Source organism: Erpetoichthys calabaricus, chromosome 2, assembly GCF_900747795.2.
Source record: "Erpetoichthys calabaricus chromosome 2, fErpCal1.3, whole genome shotgun sequence".
In the NCBI taxonomy this organism is placed as follows: Eukaryota; Metazoa; Chordata; class Cladistia; order Polypteriformes; family Polypteridae; genus Erpetoichthys; species Erpetoichthys calabaricus.
This window is the reverse complement of record NC_041395.2, coordinates 254,533,984-254,555,228: the sequence shown is the minus strand read 5'-3', so window position 1 is coordinate 254,555,228 and position 21,245 is coordinate 254,533,984. Positions and strand designations below refer to the sequence as shown.

At 36.7% G+C, this 21,245-nt stretch overlaps 1 protein-coding gene across 29 annotated transcripts in view; it reads right to left on the bottom strand.

Annotated features, from left to right (window-relative positions):
- ank3b (ankyrin 3b) overlaps nt 1-21,245 on the bottom strand; it is a 643,030-nt gene that overhangs the window by 332,555 nt on the left and 289,230 nt on the right. For 18 of the 29 annotated variants that reach the window (XM_051923864.1, XM_051923869.1, XM_051923870.1 and 15 more), the window contains exon 1: nt 17,743-18,158. The exons of 2 other annotated variants lie outside the window; for them this stretch is intronic. In XM_051923864.1, the coding sequence (XP_051779824.1) occupies nt 17,743-17,856 (114 nt within the window). In that variant the 5' untranslated portion in view covers nt 17,857-18,158. Of the gene's footprint in view, nt 1-17,742; nt 18,168-21,245 lie in introns of those variants that run through there. 9 more of the 29 variants (XM_051923879.1, XM_051923867.1, XM_051923889.1 and 6 more) reach the window with 8 other exon arrangements.

Sequence of the window (21,245 nt, the reverse complement as noted above, 5' to 3'; positions counted from 1 at the left end):
TACAGATATCGGACAGAAAGAAAGACACAGCACAATCAGAAATCAGTGAAGACAGATGTTTCTTTCGCAGTAGTAGAATGGATGGAAGGACTGTATTTAGTTAGATCAGGTACATTTTCACTAAGCTCTACATTATTGCTGCTGCAAGTTTTTACACTGGAATATGGGCTGACTTGACATACTGCAGTGAATCTGAACAGGTGCCAGTCCTCCAGTGAACTTCCCCAGTGGCAGCACGCGTCTGCCTCTGCCTGTCTATGATGCCCTACAAGTCACATTGCCCTGACAACTGGCTTAAAAGTGGTGCATAATTTCTCCTAAGCCTTGTGAACGACAGTCTTTGGGTGATGCATTTTTAGACTCCCTGATTAGATGAGCCATCACATGAAAGCCTGCACTCTGCTAATGGTTCTTGCCTGATGGTAACATCAAAGTCACTATCAAAGAAATGCAGAATAACATGTATCTTATTAACTGTTGCATTAAGTCATTTATGTTGTATTTCCTGTTTTGAAAGTTATTATTAGATTTTACATGTTATCGTACTGTATATATTGTACATTAGTTTGTTTAATTGAGGGCAAATGCAAAAAAACAATTCATATCTCCCTGTGATGACAATTAAGCATCTAAAAAAATATTTGCTACACTTTATAACTGTAAATGGATCAAAATGCTTAGAATGGAGTTCTAGTTACTTGCTGTGCACTGTCCAAATTCTGTTGCCATCCTCTATGTCGTTACTTTTGATAATGATTCTGTAATTTATACCACCATAATTGGGAGAAAGGCAGGATCCAGCTGAGGTCACACTCTTAATACTCACCAGTAAATTAAAAGCACGTACTTGGACTGTGAAACACAGCCACACTCAACAGAGTAAGAAAAAATTAAAGAATTACACAGAAGTCACCAGGTGGAGAGATATGTTAGGGTTTGTATGCTTTTGTAACACAATGCCACTGTAAGTGTGCAAATTAATTTAGTTTCTGTTTAATCTTCATTCTGTAAAGTACTGAAAAGTTAAGATAATTAATATAAATCCATCTCCTTACACTTCTGATCCATACTTTCTGCATTTATATTAAAACTTTAAATAACTAGGTTAATAAAATGGGTGGATATACGAAACAGTATTGTGAAATGCTGGCAACAGACATGCTTGAAAACAGTAATATGCTCAATTTAGGTATTTTGTTTCCTTTTCCAGTGTCAGTAATGTGATGCAATAATCTCAAGTATATGTACAGTATTTCCCAGCAGAAACTTGCTTTGTTCCCTACATGCTAAATTACAGCAAATGATACACTAAAGTCGCAGTAATCTTCACATCTGCCGTTAGTGAGTGGTGTAACATTGGTATTATATAACTGTTGTGATTCAATAATGCTCAAGATGACTGGTTTACTGAAAAGGAGTACAAAATGGAGTACAAGTTAATCAGTTTTCTTTTCATGCTGTTTATCAAATGTATTTCTCATTGTTTTGTACTGAAAAGTGTAAAATACAAAATAAGTATAACAGTTTATTAATCAACTGAAAAACAGGTCATGTAGCTGAATGCGACAGACCTTAACAAAGGTTTTTTTTCTCATTAGTTTTCTATGCTCACTTTTATTACAACAAGCAAAGCTTTTATAGTTTATGGAAATACACAGTATGCAGCAATACCTCAAGGAAAAGAGGAATTCACTGCTGTTGGAATGGATACCAACAAACCCAGTCTCAGGATCAGAAAGCAATAATGAAAGGTAGCAGGAGTCTGGAGTTGGACCTTAGTCCCAGAAGTGCTGATCGAAGATTACTAGTGCATTCGTTCTCAGATCTCATTGAACACATTACTCATTAAGCACTGGAATCAGAAAAAAGAAAGCAGATGACCAGGATACAACTCCTAAAACATAACCCAGGGAGTAAACCATCCACAAACACAGACAATTTGTAATAGATTATTACTGATGCTCTGGACATGGTATGTACTTAATATTTTAAGTTTTTGCTTCCCTTTAAAAATATGGCTCTTTGGTGTACCAGTTGATAGTCTTTATACTATTTGCACATTTTAAACAATGTTGTTATGTAAAGCAAATAAAAATAATAAATGCTGAAAATATTTGCTCTTACTGCAGAAATATACTTTGAATTTAATCATCTGATTTAGTTGAAGTAATAAAATGTAAAACTTGATAATCCATTAAATCCTAGTTTCTGAAATCGTTGATTTTCTACCTGAGGGACGAAGGAAGCCAGAACCTATCCCAGATGCTTCATGTGCAAGTCTGGATTAGAGAACAGTCCATTACAGAGCATACTTATGCTCATGCACTACATTAATTTACCTAAAACACATGTTTTGGGATGTGTGAGGAAAACTCAGTGCTTCAAGGAAACTCACACAAACAGGGAGCAATGTACAGTCACTAAATACGATATACAGTGACCAGACTAAACATCAAAGTAGATTTGTAAGGTAGCAGGCTTCACACTATTGCATAATTTCATAATGAATTAAATAACTTTTCTTGGGTCTGATGTTTCAGACAAAACCGTCTAGTTACATTGTTTCCACAACACTACTGATAAAAAATAAATGGCTGCACATGGGCTATCTGAGAAAATGGCCAAAAACATAATGGAAGCAGGACTCAAAAACTTGAATTTCAGAATAAGCAGAATCAGATGCATAGTGGTCTTTAGACAGAAGCCATCAAGAGTAAAGAAACATTTTCCACATAAAGGCCCCAGCCAAGACAATGTCAAAAATGCTAGAGTGTGGCTGTCTGCATTCCTATTGTAATTCTGCAGGATCAACACTTAGGACTCATTTTTAAGTGCCTTGGAAAACAGCAGGTGGCCAAGGAATAAGATTTGGGACTAAAATTATTTCAGTCTTTAAAAAAGTGTTTTTTTGTTTTTTTTTTTATTTACTGCATAAATGTACATCACTGTTTTTAAGTAACATTTTGCTACCACAGAGCAGCATACTCTTTTCACTCTGGACATTACAAATAGATTAGTGGTTATCCATGTATTGGTGCAGGCAGATGAAAAGACCGTTGTCCACCTTAAATATGCTGTTTAAAAATCAGTTAAACATAAAATGAAAATAATGTGGCAGTTACCTTCCATTGGCATTAACAGGATAAAAGAACCAAGTGCTGTTTGGCAGCTGCAATTGGATGCCTGAAAGTTTTAGCAAGCAATAGCTGTAAGTCAGGCACTAGAGGTCTGTGCCGTCACGTATTATGCACTGTTTTGAAGGACAAACTAGAATAAGGGAGATGTGCAGAACTGTTGTAACTACAGGGGGATAAAATTGATGAGCTACAGCATGAAGTTAGTGGAAGCTAGGTTAAGAAGTGAGGTGATGATTAGTGATCAGCAGTATGGTTTCATGCCACAAAATGTACCACAGATGCTATGTTTGCTCTGAGGATGTTGATGTAGTATAGAGAAGGCCAGAAGGAGTTGCATTATGTCTTTGTGGACCTGGAGAAAGCATATGACAGGGTGCCTCGAGAGGAGCTGTGGTATTGTATGAAGAAGTCAGGAGTGGCAGAGAAGTACATAAGAGTTGTACAGGATATGTAAGAGGGAAGTGTGACAGTTGTGAGGTGTGCAGTAGGAGTGACGGATACATTCAAGGTGGAGATGGGATTACATTAGGGCTCGGCTCTCAGGCCTTTCTTATTTGCAATGGTGATGGACAGGTCAGACCAGATTAGACAGGAGACCTCGTGGACTATGATGTTTGCTGATGACATTGTGATCTGTAGCGATAGTAGGGAGCAGGTTGAGGAGACCCTGGAGAGGTAGAAATATGCTTTAGAGAGGAGAGGAATGAAGGTCAGTAGGAACAAGACAAAATACTGTACATGTGTGTAAATGAGAGGGAGGTCAGTGGAATGGTGAGGATGCAAGGAGTAGAGTTGGCAAAGGTGGATGAGTTTAAATAATTGGAATCAACAGTGCAGAGTAATGGGGATTGTGGAAGAGAGGTGAAAAAGAGAGTGCATGCAGGGTGGAATGGGTGGAGAACAGTGTCAGAAGTAATTTGAGACAGACCAGTATCAGCAAGAGTGAAAGGGAAGGTCTAGAGTACGGTAGTGAGACCAGCTATGTTATATGGGTTGGAGACGGTGGCACTGACCAGAAAGTAGGAGACAGAGCTGGAGGTAGCAGAGTTAAAGATGCTAAGATTTGCACTGGGTGTGACGAAGATGGACAGGATGAGAAATGAGTACATTAGAGGGTCGGCTCAAGCTGGATGGTTGGGAGACAAAGTCAGAGAGGCGAGATTGCATTGGTCTGGACATGTGCAGAGGAGAGATGCTGAGTATATTGATAGAAGGATGCTATGGATAGAGCTGCCAGGCAAGGGAAAAAGAGGAAGGCCTAAGAGAAGGGTTATGAATGTGGTCAAAGAGGACATGCAGGTGATGGGTGTAACAGAACAAGATGCAGAGGACAGAAAGATATGGAAGAAGATGATCTGCTGTGGGAGCAGCTAAAAGAAGACTAAATTATTATTCAGAGCAACACAACAGTGGCAAGTGACCTTAAAAAAGGGTGGATTTCATTTTTCAGGATATCCTACAATATGAAATGGTCTATGGCATAGGTTTTATTGAATTTATGCAACACTTGATTGATACTTAGTGGCATGCATTCTTTCAGGAGCCCCATGGGATCCACCAGACCTGACTTAATACTTTCAAGTATGGGATGAAATATTATTGATGAGGGTCAGAGGAACTGAGACCGAAGTTGTTTTTGTGTATTAGTAAAAAGAAGTAGTAAGAAACCTTAAAATACAGGTTTGATTGCAATTGAAAAACAATATCATGCAGTTCTTTAATGGAATGCAAATAACCCACTGGGTTCTGCAAGGAGACATGGGAACCAGCGTTGAAATCAATTAACATTATCTAGGTGGAGCCACTCATCTCAAAAGTAATATTATGTCATTTTGGAAAAGTGGTTACAAAACAAAACAATTGGGATACAATTGGCCAATGCCGTAACTGTACCACCAACCCCTTAACCAATAAAGAGGCACCAGAAGACAGGGCAAGTCGAAGCAAGATAAGATAACGAAACACAAGATGAGACAAGAAACATGAAAATAGAAAAGATGTAAGACAAGACATGTTAAGATAGAGAAGAAAAGGACTGAATAAAACTAATGTCACATTTAGTGATCGAGTGCTGACCTTTCGGTACAGTCAAGTTTGCCCCTTTTTCTAACAGGCAATACTGTGTTGCCTGACAGAGCCCAAGTTATATGAATGGTTAGCAGGTACAGGAAGGTAAGCCACAATCTCTGCCCTTTTTTTTCTTTTTTTCCCATTCTGTCATGGTACATTAAACAGATATCAGATAAACAAGCTTCTCTTCTGGGAGATCCAAAGCCCTGTGTTCCATATTCTTCAATGCTGCAATATATGCAATATATTTCCAGATAAGCATTCATTGGTTGTCAGCTGTATGCACACAAGCCCGCTCCCCTCGACTAAAGACAAAATCAAACCTGCTATCTTTTATCAGAGCGAATTACAGACTAGTTGGAGTGAGTTGCTAGACATGTTACATTACACAACCTGTTTCACTGGAGTGTGTAACTGATTGGTTCTGACTCTGTAAGATTATGTAAATGAAGGTCATGACTGCAAATCGTTGGAAAAGTCAAGAATTATGACATAGCCTTAACATAACCTGAGACAAAGCCAGGTATGGTAAAACAAGACAAGATATGATAAGTCCAGGGAAGAAAAAACAAAACAATATTTTCATTTTATTATATAGTAGCCTATATTCATGTAAAGTACTGTCAGATGTGTTAAGCAAAACCCTATTACAACACAAATGAATACTAAATTAAGGCATACTGACATTAATATTCCGTGCTCTACAAACTGTTATGATTTTGGGGTTTTAAGATGTACATAATTTATTTTTGCATATTTTTTATTTTGTAATTTTTCCATGCATCTGTAGGTCATTATTAACATTTAGTCATCAAATTATTTAATTTTTGGGCTGCCATTTTGTGTATTTTTCTGACAGCAATGGCAATGTTGTTGTTGGTAACAGTCCGCTGTTGCTAGCATGAAGTAACCAGGAGTTACGATAAGCACCATCATCAGGTTGCTCCCATTTAAGATTGTAGTAACTTATTAACATCAGCCAAGTTACTGGATATTTAATAAAAATGTTCATGCAGTAGCAATTTCAGATCTTGTTACAAAGTTAGGATATTTGCTTATTTCTGGATTTGATTTTTGTTTAATTTATTAGGATTTGGCAATTGATTTTTGTCTTCTGGGCTTTTGGTCCATGCATGGTTTTTGACTACATTCTCTCTCAAATCTTAATCCAACCTAATTTTGCCAAATGATTTACACATGGCAGAACACAGACATACCGTCTTTAGCATAATGATTTGTCCATAACAACGCCAGAAGGAAAGCATCTTTTGTTTTATTCACATAATTTTAGTTGTGCTAAAAAATCAAAGGAATAACAGGCAGAATTATTAGCCAATGATTGTCTAACATCATTCTGATATTGACAATTCACAAAGATAATTAAAAACACAATAATTTCTAATTCTACTCAAACAAAAACATGCACACTCTTACAAGACATAAAGAAAGTACAACATCTCAAATCCTTCATAGTTCAAACTAATAGACTGGCTGCTAACAAGCTCAATAGTTTGAAATAGAATCCAAATATCTTCTCTATAAAATGACCACTGCATGAAATGGAAGAGCTTTACAAAGGCTTATGAAACTTCCTACAAGCACTGTTGGCATTACCAGCTCATAAAGCATTTATTTGGATGAAGGCCCTTGGGTTGACTTCATTATGTTTAACAGTTTTGTAATCTCATTTCTGAAATGGTATGGAGTCAACATAGAAGCACACCGTACAATAAAAATAATTAAAAATAAGCTGCTTTATAATAGGTCTCTGCATCATGGAAGAGTAGTAGTTATTACTGGTGCTATGAAGACTCATACAAGAACCAACTAAATCTAAAAGTGTTCCTAAAAAAACTGAATTTCAAAACAGTACTCTTGTTGGTTACAACATCAGCAGAAATAATAAAAGAAGTGCAAACCCAAATCCATCATATACATGATTCATTTAAAAATAAAGTAATATGCAAAATAAAATCACAATTTCTACTGAGTATAAGTAAAAAAAAAAATCTCTCACAATCTCTAATGCACATCTCAGTCAAAGAAAAGACAATAGGTATATGTAAAAAGGCCACCGGTACCCAAAGTTAACATCAACACATTGATCTTTGAGTATATAAACTTTTTTCCAGAAATACTTATGGCAGAATTCTGCATTTTAATTTCCTATCACTTTAGATAAAACCAACAATATGAATAATTGCCCTGTGATATGTTTGCAAAACATTCATTCTTGTTTTCTGTATAATGTCCCCAGTGCTGCTGGGATAGGCTGTAGCCTTTTGCAACTCTAAACTGGATAAAGCAGGAGAAGGAAATGAATACAGAAGTATAGTAATTATGATATATTACTTAAATTATCAAGTCATTGTGTCTTTATTTAAAACAAAGGGAATGAGATTAATAAATGTTATTTTCACACTGCAAAAGACTGTGTCTTTGAAAAGTGGACTTAGTACAAAAAAAGAAGAAATACCAAACAGTACACACTTTTCTACAAAAGGAAAGAGCCTGTAGTAGTTAAAAAATGCCAGTGAAAGGAGGTGATATTATACAGACCCTAAAATAGTTGTGCAGTCTCAGATAAGTATACCTTGTCAAAGCTGCTTTTATGAGAGTAACCAGCGTACTTTTCCATTAAACTTTGGGAAGGCGGAGACACTGTGAAACCAAACGTCAAGCTATTTAAAGAGTCTGGTACACTAATGTAAGAGACAATCATGCAGTTTTATTGTACCTGCACTCTTGACCTTTCATCCTTTGATAGTTCACGAGACTCCTCTAATATTAACATTAAATCTTATATTTTCTTGCTGACTTTTAGATACATTATGGATAAATGCACTTTTAACTATATATTGGCAGAAGTCTGACATGTGGATATTGTTGGTAGAACCAATAGTAGTTTTTGACCATCAGGATCTGTTTAAAAATGGATTGTGCTTTTGGTTTATATCAGGTTTAGCCTAACACTAATATGTTCTTAAGGACTATTGAGAACTTTTCATGAGGGTTTTGTTTCTCCTATGCTATGTATTATTGTGATTGCTGTACTGTAAGTCATTAATGAGCATGACCTTCTTTTTTATCATAAAAGTTCTAACAACAATCCTTGTGTAGCCATTGTAAAACGATATTCTTTGGTAGCATGAATTTCCTTAAAGTGTGTTTTGACATTGAATGGTATCCTTCTCAAAATCTATGCTTCTGCATCCAATACTCAGTAAGAAGGTGATGTTACATGATATACTGTAGATGGAAGTAGTTCTTAGTCATAATACTGCTTAAAATACATTTCTCAATCACAAAGAAGTAATGTTTTGTGATAGGCTAAATAGAACCACTTGATCAGTTCACAGATAGCACCATTCACACCTTGGCACCTCAATCATGCACATTGCACAGGACCACTTCTGACTTTATTATTTTAGAATGATGCCATTAAACCTGGGTTTTGTGTTGTACAGTTAATTTCTCCTGGAGTCTGGTGTCCTGGTGTACCTCCTGGAATAGCTGATGCCAGAGGTTTATTTTCTTCAAATCAACAACAGTGTCATGTTTTTATATCATCTTCTTCATTGCCTCCTATCCTTAAACATATTTGACCCATACATGAATCCTCAAGCCCACTTAATCCAATTTAGTGCCATGAGGACAAAAACAGAGGCAAGACTCAGTCCTGGATGGAACGCCTGTTCTTCATTGGGCATATTCATTCATGCCAGGCCAATTGAATGCAAACAATTCGGCTAACCAGAGTATATTTAGGTTGTCGGAGTAGCTGTAGAAAAATTCTCTGAGGCACATTAACAGAATAATTTAGCTACATGTTCAGACTGGAATTCAAGCTTAGAACTCTGGAGCTAATAGGTAGCAGCACTAAGCTCTGGACCATAATACTGTATAACAAAATATGCTATATATTTACAATTTATTTTAAAACTGAGTATTTCCTTACATGTTACACCTGAAGTGAAATGTTAACTTTATATCAGCCTTATTCAAGCAAGACTAGTAGAATCCCATGTTGTATATTCAGGTCCATGATAAATGGTAAACTTGCATTATTAGCACACACCTATTGTAGTAATATCTTATTCACTTTGCAGGTAAAATATATTTTAGATTCAATTGAACACCCAAGGACTGAAGTCAAGGACCATAATAACAAAATACATTTTTGTTGTGCTTATCAAATTCTAAGGTGTAGATTTGCTAGATTCGTTTTTCAAAATATAGATAAACTGGTTTGAAAACTTGGATATACAGAGAATTCAAAACTGATTGTATAAGGCATTAAGGAAAAGTCCAGATATCTATGGCATTAAGGAAATTCCAAATTAAGAATTAAACATAAGAGCACAAGTACCTGTATAATGTTAATGCAGTTGTACCTGAACTTAAACAAATTCAGCTTTACATGAAATGTCAAACGAATTTAAAAATTAAATAGGAGTAAATTACTGCAAAAATAAGAAATATTTGCCTTGTAGTGTGATGTAGTTTGTTTTACTTATATTGTGAAAAGGGGGCCTCTCTTCCTGATGGATGTCTCAGTCAGTGAAGCATGAGTATCTCATGCACTCTTGTGCTTTTGGGCAGTATTGTTAGAACAAAGTAAACATTGTGGCGGACGGCCGGGGCCCTTGTCTGGCCGGGACACCTCCAAGCTGGAAGGACTGAGGTAGTAAGCGTGGTTAGAGTGTTACCTCTCCGGAGCGATAGATGGCAGCACCCTTGTATGCAGCGGTGCCTAGCACTCGTGCAGGACTCCATGGCAGTTGGAGTTTGGTGCAGCCCTGTTGGGATCAGTGGGCACCACCAAGGGGTGCTGCAGAAACCACTGAGCCCTTATGGGTGGTTCTTCCACCATACCTGGAAGTGCTGCCGGAAATACACCATCAAGAACTTGGAGCACTTCTGGGGGCATTATAAAAGGGGCCAGAAGACACTACTCGGAGAGCCAGCATCAGGAGGAGGGAGACAAAGCTTGCAGAGGAGGAGTAGAGGAGAAAGAAAAGTATTGTGTGTGTTTATGCTTAGTGGGACTGTGTTGTGCCTGTGGGAAATGGGGAAGGCGTTTCCCACGAGGTGAAAAAAAATTAAAAACATTTGTGTTTTTCTAAGTGCCTCCTGTGTCTGTCTGTGTTGGGTTGAGTGGCTTCTACACCCTCTAAACTTCTCACAACAATCCACCAGGGATCTCACTCCCAGTCAAGAACACCAACGAGAAAATATTCCTATGTACTTTTGCTATTTACTCATTGTGGCATGCAGTGGTATTAGAATGAACGAGATGTGAACTCCAGCCCCACTCTTGTTCTCTCACAGTCACCACTGTGTACAGGGAGGGATGCACACTTAACCTTATCAACAGTGGAAGGAGAAGAAATGAGATGTGCTTCTTTGTGTAGCTGTGTCTCATTCACAAGGTGACAGAAGAAAGAGTGAAATATGGCCCTTTTGTGTTCTCAGCCATCTTATCCAACATGACACATAAAATGTCACAGTCTTAGTAACTACTTGCATCTCCCTCAAATCTAGGTGTCAAATAGCTAAGTGTCATTTTTGTAAAACACACTCTGTTATAACACTGGCTAAAAGACGGTACTATATCTGCCTTAGCTGTAACTTAACACATTAAGCCAGAGTTGTCTTCAAAATAACATTATTGTACATGGAGATGCACATTACCCGTGTTTATGCATACAATACATATTAATGGGTATACGTTAAACAGTGGGCAGTCTCGCAGTAAGGAGACCTGGGTTTGCTTCCCGGGTCCTCCCTGCGTGGAGTTTGCATGTTCTCCCCATGTCTGCGTGGGTTTCCTCCCATAGTCCAAAGACATGCAGGTTAGGAGCATTGGCGATCCTAAATTGTCCCTAGTGTGTGTGCTTGGTGTGTGGGTGTTTGTGTGTTTGCCCTGCAGTGGGCTGGCGCCCTGCCCGGGATTTGTTCCTGTCTTGCACCCTGTGCTGGCTTGATTGGCTCCAGCAGACCCCCGTGACCCTGTGTTAGGATATAGCGGGTTGGATAATGACTGACTGACGTTAAACAGTGTTTCCTATTATTTATGGGCTGTATAAAGGGCTGTCTAAGGATATTTTAATACATGCGAATTTCCACTAAAAGTGATGCTCAGAAACATAATTTTTGCATAAGAAGAGATTCTACTGGATTTTAATAAGAACCTCAGTAAAAGTTTGCTAATGTCATGGAAAACCAGGCTTCATGCAAGAAACTACCAGTCCTGTCAAGTTTCAGAACGACAGCTTTAAAAGGTATGAAAACAGTAATGCAGGAAGTTTAAGAATGTCAGTCAAGTACCTTTTTGGGTCAAAGCAAGTTATTGGAATGAGCTCAACAAAATTTGAATGTCATTTGTAGTTTTCAATATTATCAATGCGAGAGTCTATGTAATGGGCGGCACAGTGGCGCAGTGGGTAGTCCTGCTGCCTCGCAGTTGGGAGACCCAGCGTGGAGTTTGCATGTTCTCCCCGTGTCTGCGTGGGTTTCCTCCGGGTACTCTGGTTTCCTCCCACAGTCCAAAGACATGCAGGTTAGGTGCATTGGCGATCCTAAATTGTCCCTAGTGTGTGCTTGGTGTGTGGGTGTATTTGTGTGTGCCCTGTGGTGGGCTGGTTTCCTGCCCAGGGTTTGTTTCCTGCCTTGCGCCCTGTGTTGGCTGGGATTGGCTCCAGCAGACCCCCATGACCCTGTAGTTAGGATATAGCGGGTTGGATGGATGGATGAATGGATGGAGTCCATGTAATGCTATTACTGTAATTTCTTATGTCCTGTACCCAGCATACTGTACACTACATTAAATACATAAGCATGTATGCACTACAGAGACGTCCGCAGCTTTAAATACAGTCTTTTGAACTTCAGTCGTGTGGAGAAATAATGAAAATGGGGAGTCTGCCAAAGCAGTCTGGCAGAGTTTGACTTTGAAGATGACATTATCCTTGGCTGTTATATAGATTTTTCTTTGTTGACAACGCACAGAACACCGAATATACAATCTAATTATACAGCCTCCAATTAAACACTTGTAATAAACGTTTTACAAGAATTAGAGGACACATATAATATGTGGATCTATGAATGTAAATATTACCATATTTATTATAAATATTACCAATTCACTACTGTTTTTAAATATAAAACCCTTTTTTGTGGATTGCAGTCAACTTGAGACTGAAGGTTAGAAATTCAGATTTTAAAACAAGACGACATTCCATCACAGGATAGATAGATAGATAGATAGATAGATAGATAGATAGATAGATAGATAGATAGATAGATAGATAGATAGATAGATAGATAGATAGATAGATAGATAGATAGATAGATAGATAGATAGATAGATAGATAGATAGATAGATAGATAGATAGATACTTTATTAATCCCAAGGGGAAATTCACAATAGTGATAATTCATGAGGCAATGTTGTTTAAAAAAGATATATGTAAGTCATCAACAAGAAGTCAACTTCAACTTCAAGAAACCTTTAAGAAGTCACTTCAATGGTGTTCTTTCAAATTTCCAAAATAGAATTTAGGGTAACACAGTGGCTAGTGTAGCTACCTTACAGACCTTCATGTTCAATTTAAATTTCATGCTCGGTTGTTGCTGGTGAAGAGTTTGCACATTCTTACTGTGCCTGTGTGAATTTTCTTCTGGTATTCCAGCTTCTCTCTCACATCCCCAAAAATATGCATGTTGGAGTAACTGGTAACTCTCAATTGGCCCCAGGCTGGTTGTGAACCTGTGTGTGTTCTGCAATAGACTGTTGCCCTGTGGGGGTCTGTTTTTGCATCTTATTCTCAGCACTCCTGGGATAGTCCCCAGTCACCTCACAGCCCTAAACTAGATTAAGAGGTAAACAGAATTTTAATATGAAATGGAGACTATATATGACAGAAAGAAAGAAAGAAAGAAAGAAGGCATATACAGTCATTTACTGGACTAAGTCATAAATAATGATTTCTTCAAAGCTTTTCTGCCTATTTTTCCAAAAATAACTCCCACTGCTGACCACATTCTGTAGTTTTACTGCAATTAGCTTTCAACAAATAGCAGCATGCAATCATTTATTATATGGATCTAATTTACAAAATTATTTTTATGGCATGTTGAAAAAAATTTGACACAGTATAGTGGAAAGCAACTAAATGAACAAGCACTGCAGAAGGGTAAACATCCAAATTGAGCAGGTACAACTTTTTATACACTGATGTAACATAAATCTGATGTGCCTGATGTGACAAATATTTATGAATTCTATTAATTATCCTGCAGTAAAGGTAAAATATTACTTGGGACAATACATAAGACTACTGAATAGAGTAGGATTTTGTCCATAATGATTTGGGAGCATTTAAACGACCTTTTGTTTTGGTATTATTGTATACTTGCAGCCTGTAAAATTGTGCACTTTTTTGGACTTGTCTATGCCAGAAGTAAGAGGCATCATAAAATTTGTATTAATGTAAGATACATAATTTCAACGTTTAGCAATATTGTTTGTCTTTAGATTTTAGTTGTATGATGAGAAAGTAGGGCTCTAGAAAAAAATCTGCTGTGTACTGTACATGCATTACTGTTCTACTAGATTAATAACAAACTGACCTTTTCTTTAAAGGCAGAGTACTACAATTATTAGGTGAAAAAATACATATGCAGTGCATGAATTGTTTTTATATTATGATTATGATTAATAAACAATTATTTTAGACACAAATAAAGGTGTCACCAAAAATGAACATACATAACAGTGTCAAGATCTAACAGACTAGAAAAAACAAAAAAATATTTCTTATTGATAAAAAGATCACAAAGTAGTAAATGAGTAACAAAGATGAAGCAACCTCCTGCTAGACAAATTCAGAATTAAAAATTCAAATGAATGTTAGGATGTGTTAACCTACCAGGGTCATGGTTTCTTTCTAAACTGTGTCACTATCAAGAAGAACAGAAACATAATAATTTGTACATTTGTTACCTAGATCACAAGGTCTTTGTTAAAACTGCTTCAGTTTTACTTTTTACATATTTACAATTTACCAAGAATGGACGGTTTCTACCTACTTTTGCAAAAACTTGAAAAAATGATGCACAAATACACTTAAGTGACCTTATATCCTGACATACAGGTTACTAATTTTAATGTTAATTAACACTGAATTTAGCTGAGCTAAAACACAGGTCCTCAGGGAAGTTAAAAAACTTCTTGAATAAATGATAATATAATAACCCAAAGTCAGTATTAGCTAACTGGCTTTGGAACACACAGACAGTGCTAGGCTGATAAATCTGCAGGACGCACATTTTGTTGTTTCAGTTTTAAAATCTGTATGACTATTACAAGATAAGATGACACCTTTTATTGGCTAAATAAAAAGATTACAATATGCAAGCTTTCGAGGCAACTCAGGCCCCTTCTTCAGGCAAGATGTAATACAGAGACTGGAGTTCCCTATGTTTATATACACACTCGAGGACAAGAAGCAACATTGGTAAATCTTTAAATGAGAAATTTTAAATGTAAAAAATTGAAAGATTCATTCAGGCTAGGGTTAATTTAACAAGAGAGAAAAGAACAATGTATTGTCAAGATCTCTGGATAAGATAACTGTCCACTGACAGTTAAATTAACCCTAGCCTGAATGAATCTATTAATTTTTTACATTTAAAATTTCTCATTTAAAGATTTACCAATGTTGCTTCTTGTCCTCGAGTGTGTATATAAACATAGGGAACTCCAGTCTCTGTATTACATCTTGCCTGAAGAAGGGGCCTGAGTTGCCTCGATAGGCTTGCATATTGTAATCTTTTTAGTTAGCCAATAAAAGGTGTCATTTTGCTTGGCTTTTCTCTACATTAATAATGGCTAACACGGCACAACACCCTAGTACTACAAGATAAGGTAAAATGTTTGTTTTATTTTTGATTGAATTGCTGATATCCATGTATTCATCTCTTTATTACTGAGCTTCAAGGAGCCAGAAACTATCCCAGCAGCACTGAACTGACTTTAGACAACATAAACTCATATTAGACTGATTTAGAGTCACAATTGACCTAACCTGTATGCCGTAGATATCTAGGAAGAAACAGAAATACCTAGAGAGCATCCACATTAACTCTGAAGTCAATAATTATTTAACATATGAAGAATACTAAAGCATTTCAGGAGGTTGTAATTAATTACTAGCTTCTCACTATTTCCAATAAACTCTCATCAGATTAATTCTAATGTATACTAAAATGGCAAACAGAACCAAGATCTCAGACAGAAAAGAGGAATGACACATTCCCAATAGCAAATATCACTTTAAACCACTATAGTAATATTCATTCAGATGACAGACTCCAAATGTGTGAAGTGGGTGGGGGTTGTGAATCTGGGGTAATTACTTGAGGGACAAGGACAAAAACACACATACACCCATTACACTATATGATCAAAGAAGACCTGCGTCTTTGTCTACCATAAGGCCTAATTTCATTCTCTGAGGTGCTGATTAAAATCACAAGCTATAGTAATGTAATCTGTTTGGATTTGGTCACTGATTCACTAAGAAAATCAGATTTAAGGCTGATGCAATTAAATTCTCTCCCAATATCATTAAATAGGTCAGTTATGCAGTCTATTTTATAAAATTTAGGCCTAAATTTATTACACAAGTTCAGTAAGTGTTGTGGATATATATTTATACATACTGTATATCTATGCAGACATAATGTAAACAATAATATAAGATGATAGATGGGAAGTGGCTCATATACACATACACATCTAACTGATGACATTTTGGCGCAGGCTGACCACATTAAAACAATGCACCATTGTTTAGGTTTGTCTGTAATTTCCATGGTTCAGCAGAGCTCAAAAAGCCAAGCCAGGTCCTTAAAGCCAGTGTTTGCTCTTAATGATGATTATGCTTTACTATGAAGGGATATAAAGACGCAATTACCTAAAGCCTGTATTAGCACAGAATATTGCCTACCCCCATCTGCATTAGCAGGAGGTGGATCTCTGATGACAAGTATCAGAGGAACTCAGACAGAAGGTTTATTAAATAAAAAGAAATGCAGAAAATAATATTAATAATAGTAATAATACCACATGAAGAACGAATTACTACTGTCAGAAAACAATTCCTATCCTCTGTTGATTGTGCTTTGAATTCTTTCACCACAATAGTGCCACAGTACCACTGGAATATTAAAGAAAGCAACTGGACAGATGCTGACAAAAGGTATTGGAAAAGGGAGACAGCTAACTTGTCAAGTCAACTGGAAATTGAATAGAAATATTCACTACATTTAGCTTTTGTTTTCTCTAGGGGTTAGTGGAGAGCATGATTTGTGAGCATCATGGTTAATTATAAGAAAGAAAACATATAAAAATGATAAAAAACAGAAAAAGGGAATGTTGAGGATACAAAGCTAGTGCTACATACATAATTCACACTAGAGACCTATTAAGAAATACTGTAGTTTGACTCATAGCTAGTAGTAAACCACAGTTCCACTTTATCTAGAAGAATATTCAGAAAAGCCCAAATATAAATAAAATACTGCAACAGTACCAGCAAAATAGCTGATATCAATAATTTACAGATCTGCAACAAATATTCATAGGCGTTTGCAACCACTAGTATGAACTGTTGCCTAAATTCATGAATTTAACAGTCATTTAAGCCACAAATGTAAACATTGTGATCAGTTACTTGATGCTGGAAAACAAGAAAAAACAAAATACCAATATTTTATGGCAAATCCTCACAAGCAGAAATACTGCATACCACCTTCTTCATGCAGAGCAGGAGACAAGATATTATATAGGATGTACATTGTACATCTGTACTCACACACTATATGAATATATACTGTATTATATACTACATAAATGAGTGTGTTTATATTTGTGTATTAATAACACATAAATACCTGTTTTACATATCTTTATGTTTCGATATACATTTCCTTTTGTCTATCCTAAGAATATCTACAAAACCCATCGAAGATTTTCAGCTATGCATTCCCTATTGTTACTAAACCAAGAGCAAGTGCACATGGGTATGCAGTGTAGATTGGTACAGTGTTTACAACACAGTGCGTGTGGGATACATTTCCATCCACACATAGCTGCTATCAAATTGTACAAGTTAAAAGCTTTCGTGCTGTAAGGAGGACTTTTTTCTGTTCTGTTTTGCACTGTTCCTCTGGGTGATTGAAATGCATGTATTTTTTATGTCTAGTCTTGCTAGATTAAAAAAAAAAGCAAATACTGCACCATGACTGCGGTCCACTTTATGTGTTGTTCAAGTGCATGAAAAAAAATATCATTTGATAACAAAAACTGAACAGTAATAAAAAGGGAAACACGAGAAACTAATCTTTCCCATCATAGTAACACATCACAGCTATATCTTATATTTTAGGAACCCCTGTGTGCATGCTGGAGTCCAAATTATAACAAAGGAATGCATCAATATGTATGCCATGCTCTTAGGATACCTTTTTCTTTCGATCCCGGGACCGCTTCCTGAGCTTCTTCTTCTCTTTTTCTTCGTCTGCGGCATTAATGTCAAGATCCCTATTTTTCTTTATTTGGGATGCTGCATGTGCCATTATGGAAAAGAAAGCTTAGAAATCCAGGGTAGGTAAGAGGATGCAAAAAAAAAAAAGAAAAAGACAACAATCCTTCTTATAGCACCAAAGAAGTGAAGGAGGAAAAAAAAATCTTTCCTTTTTATTTCTCTCAGTGCACGGTAGCCTGAATCAGGGTGCTAGAGGCAAGCATCACTCTTGTAGAAGCTGTCAGTTTCTACGGAGATCACCACATTCATGCTGCATGATTTCTTCATATCCCTTTTCCTTTTACCTGAAGCCATCCAAACAATACAACCATTCTAATGCATTAATGTAATGAAAAAGGCAGCTGGGACAGAGAAGGCTGTATTATGGCGGTATCCCTTGCCACCAGCTGGAACTGCCTAAGTCAGCCCAGAGGTAGGGGGGATGCTCCTCATGGTAATCCGGTGCAGATTAGCATTTGTAAAGGGGAGGGAATGCATCCTAGTAATAAACCAGGACTGTCACATTTATCATGGTCTTCTGGTTTAGAATTGAAATAAAATGCAGCCTGCTCAGTTCTGTATGTGCACAGCCACAGTAAAACCTGCATGTAAATAGGAAATGGTGCTGCTTTGCTTTACTGCTGATGTTAACAAAAATTATCCAGAAAAGAAAAAAAGCATATGTTTTCATCAGAAAAGCATAGGCTGTAAAATACATATGCTCAACACTGCTCTTCTGTAACTCGACATTTCTTCTGGGCATTTGTTTTTCTTTTTTTATTGTTCATGTGTTTAGGTGCAAGGAAAAATCTCAATACAAGAGAAATGCTTATGTGTTGGAATGTAAATACACAATTCTAGAATAATATAATATTGAGTCAACCATATTCCTGCAGTGGGAACATTTTTTTACTTTTACTTTAACAGAATAAAGCTGCTTATTGCAAGGTGAATCTTGTTTTCTTTAGTAGTCTTAAAAATACTGCTTGAATGCTTCTCGTCAATGAAATCACCCTACTATAATTTCACCACCTGAGCCTCTAGTGATGGACTGCAGAATTTGAATATTCATTATGGGCGGTAAAGATTCTCATACATGGACTATTTCATCATGATGCTCAGCATGTGAGAAGATACAGACAATTATGAGTAGCACCCCTTAGGTAATTGGTAAACCAACCACATGCAAATATACATTACAGTCTGTGTCCGTGTGTGTCTGTGTGTGTATATAGAATAGTAGGAGGTTCCTTTTTCAAGTGGCTGGAAACAAAAAGGCACAAGGAAAAAAAGATATGATGTGAGTACCTGCTAGGAACCATTTGGTAGAGAGTGATCTAAAAAAACAAGTCACAATGTGACAACCAAAAGTGAGCTATGAGGACATGATAACCCTACTGGGAAAAGTTGGGTCATTTAATTTTACTCCAAGGGATATTTTAAAGTGCTAACTGTGGTCACCAGTATAATTTTTGGGCTGACCTCTTCTAAATATTGATTATTGTCAGGAGTGCAATGAAACCTGTGACTGCAAAGCATAACACTGATTTAGACACAAGGCTACCTTACTTCACAAAGTTCTTTTGAAAAAAGAAATATTTTTAACTACAAACCCATGTGTTGTCACTTTTCATTTGTCACAGAGATATTATAGAGACTTGCCCGGTTTTGGGCTTGAAATGATTAAGAAAAAGGTGCAGAAATGTAGAAATTAAAAAATGAATTGAATAGATGGTTCAGCAGGTAGCAGCACTTGAATCCTAAACTGTCTTCTGTGTTTCCCATGCCTTTGTTTATCTCTTTCTACAGTCTAATTACTTGCTGTTAAGATGAAGACCCAGTGTTAGTGTGAGCACAACTGCAATCTTTGATAGAAATGCACCCTGTCCAAGAGTGCTTTGTGACTGGTGCATGTGGCTTCCTAGATACAGCAGTAAAATGATTTCAGTAAAAGGTACTCAAAGAATAAAGATATTTGACAAACGTAGGTTTACCAATATTTTATATTGTATGATAAGCATATCATTATTTTATAACAATCCTTCTGCCCATTTTCAAAACTACTTTAGGGCTTTGGGGGGGACAAAGTTTATCCCAGCAGCACTGGGTGCAAGGCATGAACGAACCCTGGATGGGGCACCAGTCAACGTCAATCATGCATATTCACACAGGCCAATTTAAAGTCAGTAAGGAAAACATTCACTATACATTTAGAAATTGGGAGTAAATAGTAGTATACACAGACATGGCGAAAACAAAAAACACATTTTACTGAATATATTGAGTAAAATGTCATTCTAATTCTAATTCAACCTTTATACCACACTGGTGAGGCCTCATCTTGAGTACTGTGTCCAGTTTTGGTCTCCAGGCTACAAAAAGGACATAGCAATGCTAGAAAAAGTCCAGAGAAGAGCAACAGACTGATTCCTGGGCTACAGGGGATGAATTATGAGGAAATATTAAAAGAGCTGACATTGGGAAGACGATCTCTTAATCAATATATCAGAAAAGGAGTGGAAGGTAGCAAAGCAGAGAATTCACTCGAGTTCTATATGCGCAAAGCATAGAATTATTCAACTAAAAATTATATATCGAGCTCATCTGTCTCGCTTAAAACTGTCCAAAATGTTTCCAGGCCAGGATCCAACCTGCGAGCGCTGCAACCAAGCTCCTGCCTCACTGGGTCACATGTTCTGGGGCCTGCACCAAACTAACATCATTTTTGGACAAAAATTTTTAAGTGCCTCTCAGACAGCCTTGGTATCACAATCCCTCCTAACCCATTAACAGCTGTGTTTGGTGTCCTTCCAGATGGACTGGAATTGGAGAAGGACAAGCAAACGGTGATTGCATTCACTACACTCTTGGCACGCAGACTTATTTTGTTAAATTGGAAGAATCCTAATTCTCCTCTTATAAGTCAGTGGGAAACCGATGTTTTATATTATTTGAAATTGGAAAAAATCAAATTTTCAGTTAGAGGATCTGTACAAAATTTTTTCAAAACATGGCAGGATTTAATCAATATTATTTTAGAATAAGAGAAATAACTATTATTACATTTAACTCCCTTCTCCATCTCTTATTTATATAGATATTTACTTCTCCCCTTCTTTTGTCTAATGTTGCCTTATTAAAAAGCTTAAAGAAATTTTCCTTTAGCTAAGCTCTCCTTCTCAGGGGTGGGGTTTGATTTGTTTTCAAATTTGTTGGGTTATAAATTGATCTGTTTGTATGGAATGATTACAATGAAAATTAATAAAATAAAAATATTTTAAAAAAAAAGAAATTGGGAGTAAATAGTAGTATACACAGACATGGCGAAAACACAAAACACATTTTACTGAATATATTGAGTAAAATGTCATTCTAATTCTAATTCAACCTTTATACCACACTGGTGAGGCCTCATCTTGAGTACTGTGTCCAGTTTTGGTC